This window comes from Mizuhopecten yessoensis, unplaced genomic scaffold (genome assembly GCF_002113885.1).
Source record: "Mizuhopecten yessoensis strain PY_sf001 unplaced genomic scaffold, ASM211388v2 scaffold716319, whole genome shotgun sequence".
NCBI classification, from domain to species: Eukaryota; Metazoa; Mollusca; class Bivalvia; order Pectinida; family Pectinidae; genus Mizuhopecten; species Mizuhopecten yessoensis.
In genome coordinates, this window is record NW_018480057.1 from 407,470 (window position 1) to 422,034 (window position 14,565).

The following is a 14,565-nucleotide window of genomic DNA, read 5'->3' on the forward strand; positions in this document are numbered from 1 at the left end:
ACTGTTACATACTTGTAGTACCGTTACTGGCGTCCGAACTGTTACATACTTGTAGTACCGTTACTGGCGTCCGAACTGTTACATACTTGTAGTACCGTTACTGGCGTCCGAACTGTTACATACTTGTAGTACCGTTACTGGCGTCCGAACTGTTACATACTTGTAGTACCGTTACTGGCGTCCGAACTGTTACATACTTGTAGTACCGTTACTGGCGTCCGAACTGTTACATACTTGTAGTACCGTTACTGGCGTCCGAACTGTTACATACTTGTAGTACCGTTACTGGCGTCCGAACTGTTACATACTTGTAGTACCGTTACTGGCGTCCGAACTGTTACATACTTGTAGTACCGTTACTGGCGTCCGAACTGTTACATACTTGTAGTACCGTTACTGGCGTCCGAACTGTTACATACTTGTAGTACCGTTACTGGCGTCCGAACTGTTACATACTTGTAGTACCGATACTGGCCTCCGAACTGTTACATACTTGTAGTACCGTTACTGGCGTCCGAACCGTTACATACTTGTAGTACCGTTACTGGGGTCCGAACTGTTACCTACTTGTAGTGCCGTTACTGGCGTCCGAACTGTTACCTACTTGGAGTACCGTTACTGGCGTCCGAACTGTTCCCTACTTGTAGTACCGTTACTGGCGTCCTAACTGTTAAATACTTGTAGTACCGTTACTGGCGTCCTAACTGTTAAATACTTGTAGTACCGTTACTGGCGTCCGTACTGTTACCTACTTGTAGTACCGTTACCGGCGTCCGAACTGTTACCTACTTGTAGGACCGTTACTGGCGTCCGAACTGTTACCTACTTGGAGTACCGTTACTGGCGTCCGAACTGTTTCCTACTTGTAGTACCGTTACTGGCGTCGGAACTGTTACCTACTTGTAGTACCGTTACCGGCGTCCGAACTGTTACCTACTTGTAGGACCGTTACTGGCGTCCGAACTGTTACCTACTTGTATTACCGTTACTGGCGTCCGAACTGTTCCCTACTTGTAGTACCGTTACTGGCGTCGGAACTGTTACCTACTTGTAGTACCGTTACCGGCGTCCGAACTGTTACCTACTTGTAGGACCGTTACTGGCGTCCGAACTGTTACCTACTTGGAGTACCGTTACTGGCGTCCGAACTGTTACCTACTTGTAGAACCGTTACTGGCGTCCGATCTGTTACATACTTGTAGTATCGTTACTGGGGTCCGAACTGTTACCTACTTGTAGTACCGTTACTGGCGTCCGAACTGTTACCTACTTGTAGTACCGTTACTGGCGTCCGAACTGTTACCTACTTGTAGTACCGTTACTGGCGTCCGAACTGTTACATACTTGTAGAACCGTTACTGGCGTCCGAACTGTTCCATACTAAAGTAACAGACGAACGTTAAAACCATTCTGTTTCAGGCGGACGCTACATACACAGCAGACATATTACAGACTGACGCTATTGCGTAACTGTTTCGGACGAACATTACTGCGTAACTGTTACATACGTAGACGTTATAACGGAATTGTTACAGACGAACGCTACTGCGGAACTGTTGTAAACTAACTTTACTGCGACACCGTCATAGACAAAACTTTACTGCGGAACTTTTATAGACAAAATTCACTGCGGAATTCTGTTATAGAAAAACTTAACGGCGGATTTTTTACAGACAAACTTTTCTGTGGACCTGTTGTAGACGGACGTAAATGGTACGGAGTTGTTATAGACTAACTTTTCTATGGAACTGTGTTCTAGAAGAACTTTATTGCAGAATATTAACAGTCGAACTTTACTGCGGAATATTGTAAGACGAACTTTACTGCAGAACTGTTACAGACGAACTTAACTGCGAAACTGTTGTTGACGAACTTTACTGCGGAACTGTTATAGACGAACTTTACTGCGGAATTTTACAAACGAACTTTACTGCAGAATTGTTATAGAAGAACTTTACTGCGGAATATTTACAGACGAACTTTACTGCAGAACTGTTACAGACGAACTTAACTGCGAAACTGTTGTTGACGAATTAACTGCGGAACTGTTTAAGACGAACTTTACTGCAGAACTGTTACAGACGAACTTAACTCCGAAACTGTTGTTGACGAATTTACTGCGGAACTGTTCAAGACGAATTTTACTGCGAAACTGTTATAGATGAACTTTTCTATGGAATTATTATAGACGATTTTTTTAGGAACTGTTATAGATGACTTTACTGTGGAATGTTATAGAACAACTTTACTGCGGAAATGTTATAGGTGAACTTTTCTGTGGAACTGTTGTAGACGGATGTCACTGCGGAATTTTTACAGACAAACTTTTCTGCGGAATTTTACAGACGAACGTTACTATGGAACTGTTGTTGAAGGACGTTACTGGTACGTAATTGTTATATACTTATTTTTCTATGGAGCTGTTATAGTCTTCATTGGTTCCTATCCGTTGTGCTGTTCCTTCACGTGTGACGTAATACTGTGTTACGGTTGTTCTACTGTCGTCCCCGGTCTACGTAGTAGCCGTATATCCGGTTGAAGCGAATGTGCTAGGAGTGAACATCACAGTTTGCCGTGTTGAGTACCATTCCAGTTCTTACTTCGTCATCTCCCTGACCTCTTCACGAAGTATTTGGGACAGAACCGGACTGCTGCGTCTTTGGGAATGGCGGAATACATTTTAAAAGGAATTATCCGCAGCATACCCTTCAAATTCAAAGACATAACACTGACACATCGTGAACACACTTCAAAACCACACTGATCGGTAGAACCAGAGGAGTCCATCTCTGGCGGCCACACGTATACATGTACGCGAGCCTATAGTCAGATACCGATCTCAAACTCAAATAAAACACTGGTCACGCAGTTCCATATAATCTGTCTCTTAGTTTATATTCTAAAATTGTTGTCATTTGCAAGATACTGATCTGTATCGTACAACAATCTTCACTTCTTTTCGTTAACACAGCGAATATTTTTCCGTCCACACTGTATGTTAAACACTTTTAAGTCTGTACGCTTCCTGGAGTGTTTCTTGATTCATTCTTGTCAAATCCTCGCACACGATTTGTCCGTTTTCCTTCAATATACGTCTTTTTTTTGTCTCCTTTGGGTCATTTTACAGATGATCGTTCGTGGTCTGCTTCTGTCAAATCGCCCGAGTCTATGCGCAATGTCTATGTCGTTGCTCCGTACATCCACCTCCAACGAATCCCTCACAAATGTCTTTTCTACACTTTCCCCGACTGTTTCTTTCTCCTTTGTATTGCTTAGGCCAACAATTGATGATGGAGGTTTTCCTGCCTTAATGTTCCAAATCGTTCACTTTGCACACTAGTCCAGTATTCATACTGTCTGATTCGCTGGCTTGTTCTTCTAATTTGTCCACCCTCTCTTTCAATATGTCGTTCTATTTCTGGAGGTCGACCATTCTTCCTTCGACCTGATCGACGAGCACACGGTGTTCCTGCCTAATGTTATCTCTCAATCTTTCTAGCATTCTATCCATGATCTTATCCATGTCCGACTTGATCACAAAGGTCAACATCATCTAAAAAGGTTCACCAATCTTGTCTCTTCCTGAGGATTCGCTTGACAAGTCTGAACTCCTGGTTTTTGTTCCTGTCTTACCAACACCGACACTGGTGCTCGAACCCGGCGTGGTTATATAGTCCACTACATAATATATATATAGGTTATCGTAATTCCAGGTAGATGTTTATTTCCTGGTAATTCCAGGAATATCTACTGTCACCATTTTGTTTCAGCGATAGATATTGCAGGGCTACTAGCATTACTTTACGGTTGTTTTGGTAGATTTTTTCCAAAATATTTCACATTCTCTGTTACACACTAAGCTTTCCTTCTGGCGAACACGACAAGTAGATTGTTTCATATAGAAACAAACAGCTAAAAGTCGCCGCTAGGGATGATTAATTGGGTTTGCGTCCGCTTCACTACCGGGTAGTTTGGTGATCCAGCAGACCCCCCGCTAAGATATAGGAGCGTAGTTTACAGCAGACGTGTTACTTACCATTCCAGAAACTAGGTTGACATGATATATTTCCTGATGTATTCTTAGGTTTGTATGGCCTCTACACTTTACAAACTAATGAAAGATTAATTTAAATTGAGACAGAAAATGCGTCATTTTGTATATACACACGCGACGCCTCTTAGGTTGTTGGATTCGTAAATCACGCGAAGACTAAAACCATGGTACTTATATCATAACATGACCGTATTTTGTTCAAAAGAGGAAATTAATTAATAAATGAAAGTGTTGTATTTTGCACCAACTAGTGTGGCAGAAAAGCTGCAAACTACAACGATAATATCATTTTGACTGTTCTTCATTAATTAAATTAACCTCGTATCTATATTTATTATTATACTAGTTTTTCTTCATTTGAAATATGAAAGGATTATCTTTGTTCATTTAATCATAAAAAGTGTCCATTCTCGAAATAAAATCATCAGCGCACTGTCCCCATGCTTAAATGATTCAAGTATCATGTTAACCTTTTTTTTTATGTAAACTGAAAGGAATACAATCCTTGTCAAGAAGGTTTGCTTGCCAATATTGGAAGGAAACATGCACTTTCGACAAAGTAGAGATATCAGTGTACTTACTCTTTTCAAAGTTCGGAGGGATTCGGTTGTCATAATCAACGATCAGAGCACCAACAAATTCCGATCTGAAATATAAATAAAAGATCTTAATTGACGATCCGTAACACAACAAGGTAGTGCTTGACTTTAATGTTGTCGCTAGTGATTGGGGCTGGTCAATTAGTGAGGTTGTAAGTCAATAGTTTAAAATGAAATCATGCACATATACAGTGGAGCCCCGTTGTACCAGATGAATATTCTGAAAAGGCTAGATTATAGGCATCAAACAGAACAAAATTAATCTTTGTCTGAAGAGCGGAACAACCGGAATGTTGGTTGTAACAGGATAATATAGGGACGGTTGTGTAGAGGAAAAAAGGTTTACATGACAATGTTTGTACCCTTATGTGTTACTTAACAACGCATTTACACATTTAAATGACAACAGTAAAACCTTTGAAGTGTAGATCAACATGCTTTTACAAAGTCAATGCATGAAAAAAGAATAATACGTTAGAAAAGACTACTTTTTGTACATTTTTTTGTGGATTTTAGTTTTTTCGGAGATTCAGTAGACTAGTTAATAATTGATTACAATTTATGGCGCTAAGTTATTCAGAAAAATGCAATATTTGCTTATTTTCGAATTCATACGATGATGTAATTGGAGAAACAATCGCGTACACATTACTCCTGGAGAAATACTTGAGATTGTTCACGTCTCAATCACATATAAATCAATTACATCATTTAGATACTTGCGAAAAGATTGCCCGCAATAACCCCCAAACAGATTGTACCGATCGACGTTCAATGGATGGAAAACACGGCAGACGTAAATTGGATACAATGAGCTTTGGATAGTATTGTTTTTAAGAGTGAAATGTGTGGGAGAATTGTTGTTAGCTTAACCAGTAACTATTCCCTCTTACCATGTACAGGCTAGACCATGTTCATCAATCAGAATTCGGGCATGCATACTTCCTAGAAACTCTAGTCAATTATTTTGGTAAGTTGAGTGTATTGCATGTCGTCTAGACAAGAAGCGACTATAGGTTAGGTAGATATTGTGATGTCGATATCTTCCTTTCAGTGAAAGCTATCGCTACAAACCATTAGTTCTACATGAATTGGCTGAGGTTATTCCATACACCTCTGTATTTAAGTTTGATAGAGTATAAAAGCCCTATTCGTCCAATGAAGAAAACATTGAACTGAACATTTAACTTCCTATATATGTTTATAATGTTCAGAAATATCCGGAATAAAAATGTGTAGTGAAATAATTTATTGTTGCTAATCAGCTAATTTGAAAATGAGATACTGTTTGAATGACATAGAATAACATAGGATAAAACGTATTACTCTCTGTACCCGAATGTTCAATGCTTAATCAGCTTAACGAACCCTTGATACAAATTTCCATAATGTGATTTTTGAGAACTTTCCAAAAATATCAATATTTCTGTGTCTTATAGTCATTAGATGGTCATTATGAAAGATTATAAATACAACTTTAGTTGAGAATTTTAATCTTTTTGGACAAATTCTGGTTATTTTGCGTAAAGCTGTTAAGGTAACCATACTTTGAATCTATTGCATGCATTGTTTACTGTTACTCATTATTCTCACGCTTAATTTTACACAAATTGTTAATGACCAATCTGCACATATTTGCGGGAATATTTTGTTGCCTTATGAATGATATTGTTCGCGTGTATCTTGAATTCGCTATCGATGTTTACGCGGAAATAAATATCAACAGAAAAAACCTGTAGTATGTGTCGACAGTATTACTTTCTGTAATATATGTTTGTATCATGTAATATGATTTCAAGGTATTCTTGTGCTAGCATATATGTCACGTGACGATCATTAACGCTTATTTACATAACTCGATAAAAGAAAAAAATACGAATTATGTGTGCTAAATTGTAGAGGTTAAATTTGATTTTGCTGAAGAGTCGATCAATACAATTGAGGAAAAACAGTCCCATACGTTATTGGTTAGATAAACGGTCAGTTTACCCTAATTTACTGTTAGAATAAACATTTTGAAGAAAAAGAAGAAAAAAAATGAACAAAAATGTGAGAGACAAATTATATGCAATAGGTTTAGCAAATCTCTTATGTTTCTTTCCTGTCCCCAAAACAAAGAAGTCGATTATATCGATACCGCAGAGACACAGCGGTCGCTCAGGCTCCTTAAACAAACCAGGCGGGGAATGTATGTGGAAAGATAGTAGATCTATATAAAGTACTGGTAGGTATACGTTATACTTAAAGTAGCATAGAGAACATACCTATTTACCGGACAATACGTTATAGCTTATTCACACTAAAAAAGGGAAATATTTATCCTTTATCTGACAAATAACGAAGCAATGCAAATTACCTACAGTGCAATGTAGCAATCTGCTATGGATAATACCGACATTTATGAAACACATTAAAATGCCGGATGTGTTCTGTACATAATAAATATCTATCTGATCCAGCAGAAACAGGATAGACGTGCATCTGGCGGTATTTTGACAGTGGGAGAAGAAATCAACATTTGATTATTTCGTACATCAGACAATGGTTTCCACCATACTCATTCAGACAACCTTCCAGCTGACCGATTCGAAGCATGCCTGGCTAAAGTGAATAGCAATAGAGCATCGCTGAGAAGAGAAACAGCAATGCAAACACGTCTAGCATGCGTAAGAGCGGTAGAAAAATGGATCCCTTTTTTAAGCAGGATGGCACAGTTTAACCACAAATATCTCCCATATATGCAATTAAGTGACTGATTCCTTATATTGATATACATCACTATTCCAAAATGCTCCACAAACTTATGTACCGTGCCTTTTCATTTTCTTTGAAGGTTTAACATTACTTTGAATTATAAGAGATTGTGTAAGTAAACAAATAAGCTTCCTTTGAAGGCGGTCAATTATTTCGAATGTTCGAACCAGCTTGTCCAGTAATTTTATAAACTGGCGTCATTTTAGGAAAGAAACATTGATTATCAGTCGCTTCACGTCACGGAAACTTGATTAGACTTTGGTTACTGCACATCTAAGGTCGAAAACACTTTACTTACTTATCTAGATGTTATCTTTGGGCCAAACGCTTATGTATTCTCAACGATAATCAAGTTGTTTAAAGTACACACCAGTACGATGAGATGTTTTATATTTGTATATCTATACAAATATGACATATGCTCAAATTCATCATTTATGGTTACGTAACATTATATAATTACTATTGATCACAGGATATATGCAACGTTAATCTTAAACATGTGTGAAAGCTATCTCCATTGCACACTTTAAGTATAACTATCAAACCTACGGCCATATCGTACATTTCACTTTGACCTTAGATAAGTGTGAGAGTTAATTATGATATATTTATCAATGAGATATTTTGATTTTGTTGATACGATAAACTGCTATCTTTCAACTGGTTGACCAATCAGAACGTTTCTTTCGATTCACTGCATTCACAGCTGTAGTGGAGATAGAAAAGGTTGTTGTTTTGAAATGACCTTGGCATAAACACCAAGATAATTACCTAACCACACAACTGATACATTTCATAAGGAATTTCATCAAGAACTTTGCCTAGAAGAAAGTAGTAAATTATGCTAATTTGCACATTCGAAATGGCGTACAGCCTCCTTGTTGACCGTGACGTCATTAGAATATGAGGCCAAATACTACCCTACAAACTTTCACACTATCTTAATGAAGCTACGTTTTTGTCGTACATTGTATATTATTGCCGAATAATACTTAGGTCTAAATATTTCACACTGGTGATGGTACACACCGATACAGTTTTACTCGTGAAATACTTAAGTATATCTTTTGCTGTAATTTCCCCTGTAGTCTACATCGTTGTACGCTTTTTAGCTTTTGAAGATGTCTTGATTGTATTCCGTTTACCTATTTAAAATATCGACATTCTGCCACACGCGTGAAATATTTATACGGTATACGGAAAATATTTGATATGTCATCAGGTAATTAAAATTCATATTTTAATTTTGTCAGGTTACTTCTTGTGGGGATATTTGTGAAAGGAAATGCGTGTCAAATTGAAAAAGCTGGTATCGTTAATCCTTTTCAAATGACATTTTATCTCTATTTCGAGTTTACAAGAGTGAAAAATGTTCAAATTTTCCATATCTCATACAAAATGTACCAAATGTTAAAAAGTCTTACTCTATGAACGCCAATACGCTGTATTAATCTTGATATGTTTTTTTGTCACTTGTGAAGTTAACGTTCCCTGTAGCAACCAGGTATAACGCCGCTTATCCCCGGGTTGTTTACTGGCAGTTAGACACGGTTCGTGCAGTTTTCAATCCTGCACATGTATTTGATGTTCTGGTAATGAAAGTCAATAAGACATGGTGGGCTGGAGATAAGAAAACAAACCTCGAAACCCAACATCTCTCCTGTGAACCCCTGCACTTTGAAGGTAAGTGCCATTTAACTATTGGACCAATCTGCCAATGTTATCCACTTGTACTAAATTATGAAAATATTTGTCTGTTTGTTTGTGTTTTACGTCCTTTCAACAGCTATGGTCATTTAAGGATGTGCCAGGTTTTGGTGGTGGAGGAAAGCCGGAGTTCCCGGAGAAAAACCACCGACCTACGGACAGTACCTGGCGTCTGCCCTACGTAAGCCTCGAACCCGGGACCCAGTGGTGAAGGGCTAGTGGTACATGTAGCAGCATATCAGACGCCTTAACCACTTGACCATTTATAAAAATGAAATAGGCATATCGGGAATCAATAAATTTCCTACAGAATGTTTTTAATTTTTCTAGACGTAGAATATTGTGTAAATAGTAATAGAATATCAATAGTAATATAGCATATGCAAAAAGGTGTACTGTGAAAAATATAAGACCCTACTTAAGGACAGTATTTCTTTGTAAATATAGTGATACAATAATGTTAACAATTTTATTGTTTGGTAATATAAGGGATGTTACGTGCATTTTAATGCGAAATTCTTAAACCAGATATGATATATATGTATAATATGGTAGTTTATACTGTCTACAGTGTAATGGGACATTTAAAAAGGTAATAATATACACATGTATAGATGTACAAAAAAGTTATCTAGATAGAGAATAATAAACGCCTTTTTTTCCATATCACACCCAGTATTAACCCGAGACTGCAATATCAGCACAAGGGCGGATATTAGTCGAGGGTTGATACTGGGTGTGAAATTGAAAAAGGCGTGTTTTATTCTGTTTATTTCATACTTACTAATAAAAACAACTATCTTATGATCTTTTTTTTTTGAAATTTTGAAAAACGAAAAATGTCCAAAAGGAGACGATACAGTTTTTGCGGGAATAGAGGGCTGATACGGGTTTTGGGGTGTGTTACGGCGAGGGCTGATATGGGTTAGATCGATTGTGTCGTATCGCATATACAAAAACCCGTATTTATTAGTAAGTATGTAATAAACAGAGAAGAATACATGTCTTTTTCCATATCACACCCAGTATCAACCCCAGACTGCAATAACAGCCCGAAGGCTGAAGGCCTGATGGCTGGTATTGGTCGAGGGTTGATACTGCGTGTGATATGGAAAAAGGCATGTTTTATTCTGTTTATTACATACTTACTAATAAAAGATACTATCTTATGATCTATTTTTCTTTAGAAATATTGAAAAACGAAAAATTTCCAAAAGGGGTGTGATACGGGTTTTGGGGTGTGATACGGCGGGGGCTGATACGGCTATTGGGGAGGGATACAGCGATGGCTGATATGGGTAAGAGCAATTGTGTCGTATAGCATATACAAAAAAAAACACGTATTTATTAGGAGTTATGTAATAAAAGCGAATATATCACTTTGTTTAACAACTGGTATGCATAATGCACTTCTGCATTTGTATTTTACACGCGACTAACGTATGGTCAACATAATAGGTCATTCATATTTAAATGTGTATTAATTTGCTGTATTCCAATGTACGATCTTATGAGGCGAAAATGAGGAACCTTTCTGCAGAAATGAGAATTTCCTCTGTTGCAAAAAGCACATTTAGGAAACAAATATGGTAAGTTGTACCAATTACAATATATTGAACATTTTCTTCTATAACCTCCCTTATTTCCTCTCTCATTATCATATCTAACGTTTATAGATATGAGAAAGGAGACACAGAAGTATAAACGTTAGATATAATAAAGGAGACACTCCTTTATCATACCTAACGTTTATACTTCTTTGTCTCCTTTATCATACCTAACGTTAATACATCTTTGTCTCCTTTATCATATCTAACGTTTATACTTCTGTGTCTCCTTTATCATACCTAACGTTTATACTTCTGTGTCTCCTTTATCATACCTAACGTTTATACTTCTGTGTCTCCTTTATCATACCTAACGTTAATACATCTTTGTCTCCTTTATCATACCTAACGTTTATACTTCTGTGTCTTCTTTATCATATCTAACGTTTATACTTCTGTGTCTCCTTGATCATACCTAACGTTTATACTTCTTTGTCTCCTATACCTAACGTTTATACTTCTGTGTCTCCCTTATCATACCTAACGTTTATACTTCTTTGTCTCCTTTATCCTACCTAACGTTTATACTTCTGTGTCTCCATTATCATGCCTAACGTTTATTCTTCTGTGTCTCCTTTATCATTCCTAACGTTTATACTTCTGTGTCTCCTTTAACATACCTAACGTTTATACATCTGTGTCTCCTTTATCATATCTAACGTTTATACTTCTGTGCCTCCTTTATCATATCTATCGTTTATACTTCTGTGTCTCCTTTATCAAACCTAATGTTTATACTTCTGTGTCTCCTTTATCAAACCTAATGTTTATACTTCTGTGTCTCCTTTATCGTACCTAACGTTTATACTTCTGTGTCTCCATTATCATGCCTAACGTTTATTCTTCTGTGTCTCCTTTATCATTCCTAACGTTTATACTTCTGTGTCTCCTTAATCATATCTAACGTTTATACTTCTGTGCCTCCTTTATCATATCTAACGTTTATACTTCTGTGTCTCCATTATCATACCTAACGTTTATCCTTCTGTGTCTCCTTTATCATATCTAAAGTTTATACTTCTGTGTCTACTTTATCATACCTAACGTTTATACTTCCATGTCTCCTTTATTAAACCTAACGTTTATACTTTTGTGTCTCCTTTATCATACCTAACGTTCATACTTCTGTGTCTCCTTTATCATATCTAACGTCTATACTTCTGTGTCTCCTTTATCATATCTAAAGTTTATACTTCTGTGTCTACTTTATCATACCTAACGTTTATACTTCCATGTCTCCTTTATCATACCTAACGTTTAAACTTCTGTGTCTCCTTTATCATATCTATCGTTTATGCTTCTGTGTCTCCTTTATCATATCTACCGTTTATACTTCTGTGTCTCCTTTATCAAACCTAATGTTTATACTTCTGTGTCTCCTTTATCAAACCTAACGTTTATACTTCTCTGTCTCCTTTGTCCTACCTAACGTTTATACTTCTGTGTCTCCTTTTTCATATCTAACGTTTATACTTCTGTGTCTCCATTATCATGCCTAACGTTTATTCTTCTGTGTCTCCTTTATCATATCTAACGTCTATACTTCTGTGTCTCCTTTATCATATCTAACGATTATACTTCTGTGTCTCCATTATCATGCCTAACGTTTATACTTCTGTGTCTCCTTTGTCATACCTAACGTTTATACTTCTCTGTCTCCTTTGTCCTACCTAACGTTTATACTTCTGTGTCTCCATTATCATACCTAACGTTTATACTTCTGTTTCTCCTTTATCATACCTAACGTTTATACCTCTTTGTCTCCTTTATCATACCTAACGTATACCTAACGTTTATACTTCTGTGTCTACTTTATCATACCTAACGTTTATACTTCCATGTCTCCTTTATCATATATAACGTTTATACTTCTGTGTCTACTTTATCATACCTAACGTTTATACTTCCATGTCTCCTTTATCCTATATAACGTTTATACTTCTGTGTCTCCTTTTTCATATCTAACGTTTATACTTCTGTGTCTCCTTAATCATATCTAACGTTTATACTTCTGTGTCTCCTTAATCATATCTAACGTTTATACTTCTGTGTCTCCATTATCATACCTAACGTTTATCCTTCTGTGTCTCCTTTATCAAACCTAACGTTTATTCTTCTTTGTCTCCTTTATCAAACCTAACGTTTATACTGCTGTGTCTCCTTTATCATATCTAACGTCTATACTTCTGTGTCTCCTTTATCATATCTAAAGTTTATACTTCTGTGTCTACTTTATCATAACTAACGTTTATACTTCTGTGTCTCCTTGATCATACCTAACGTTTATACTTCCATGTCTCCTTTATTAAGCCTAACGTTTATACTTTTGTGTCTCCTTTATCATACCTAACGTTTTTACTTCTTTGTCTCCTTTATCATACCTGACGTTTATACTTCTTTGTCTCCTTTATCATACCTAACGTATACCTAACGTTTATACTTCTGTGTCTCCATTATCATGCCTAACGTTTATTCTTCTGTGTCTCCTTTATCATACCTAATGTTTATACTTCTGTGTCTCCTTTATCAAACCTAATGTTTATACTTCTGTGTCTCCTCTTTATCATACCTAACGTTTATACTTCTATGTCTCCTTTATCATACCTAACGTTTAAACTTCTGTGTCTCCTTTATCATATCTAAAGATTATACATCTGTGTCTCCTTTATCATATCTAACGTTTATACTTCTGTGTCTCCATTATCATGCCTAACGTTTATACTTCTGTGTCTCCTTTATCATACCTAACGTTTATACTTCTGTGTCTCCTTTATCATACCTAACGTTTATACTTCCATGTCTCCTTTATTAAACCTAACGTTTATACTTTTGTGTCTCCTTTATCATACCTAACGTTTATACTTCTGTGTCTCCTTTATCATGCCTAACGTTTATACTTCCATGTCTCCTTTATCATACCTAACGTTTATACTTCTTTGTCTCCTTTATCATACCTAACGTTTATGCTTCTGTGTCTCCTTTATCATATCTAACGTTTATACTTCCATGTTTCCTTTATCATACCTAACGATAAAATTTACTTGCCTCCTTATCCTACCCAATATTTCGAGTTTGATATTATGCATTTTAATAAAACTTATCAGCTAAATAGGTTTGGGTGAATATAAATTCGTTTATATATTATAAATAGGTGTGCCACACACCTGTTTGCATGCTTAGTTTAGTATTGCTCAACATAGTAAACGTGGGAGGATTTTATAAACAAAACGGCCGAAATAACAATGATTGAATATATATAAAAGGTATACACGCAGCATAAAATTAGATAAATCGATATGAGAAGAATGATCTTACCTTGTCTGTGCTCGCGTGTAAAGCATGTGCTGAGAGAATACTCCGTACACTATTATCACCCAATACATCATCGTATTGTAATATTACCACAAATAATCACAATTATTACGTATTGGCTATACTAGTGTCACCTTGGGTACTATGGCGTCAGTTAATACAACACGTGTATGACCGCGGAAGGCAACGGAGACGCCGAGAGGTCTCGTATCGACCCCTCAGAACATGCTACTGATACAACCAAACAAGCGCGCGTCCGTCGAGAACCCCACTGAAGAAGGTCACGCCAAATCGACTTGTCACATGATTACACGTGTGGCGTATCATTGGTGAATAAAATATCGACTTGTCAACTAATTTACCATCTAAAACGTCTGCTTTAATTGTCTCTCCACCCGAAAATGTTACTCAACAGTAACAGTTAATTTTTATGGCGCGTTCGATTACAATTATATGTTTACAACCGACATCCTGCGTCACGTGTGAAATGACTTTAAAACGGGCGTGTCGGCAATACAAATTAAAGGTG

At 36.8% G+C, this 14,565-nt stretch overlaps 1 protein-coding gene across 1 annotated transcript in view; it reads right to left on the reverse strand.

Moving 5' to 3' along the window:
• LOC110443005 (glycine receptor subunit alphaZ1-like) overlaps positions 1 to 14,235 on the reverse strand; it is a 48,001-nt gene extending 33,766 nt beyond the window's left edge. The window contains exons 1-2 of the mRNA XM_021486940.1: positions 14,040 to 14,235; positions 4,636 to 4,700 (exon numbers count right to left, since the gene is read on the reverse strand). Coding sequence (XP_021342615.1) covers positions 4,636 to 4,700; positions 14,040 to 14,110 — 136 coding nt within the window. The 5' untranslated portion in view covers positions 14,111 to 14,235. The remainder of the gene's footprint in view (positions 1 to 4,635; positions 4,701 to 14,039) is intronic.
• Between the last annotated feature and the right edge of the window lie 330 nt (positions 14,236 to 14,565).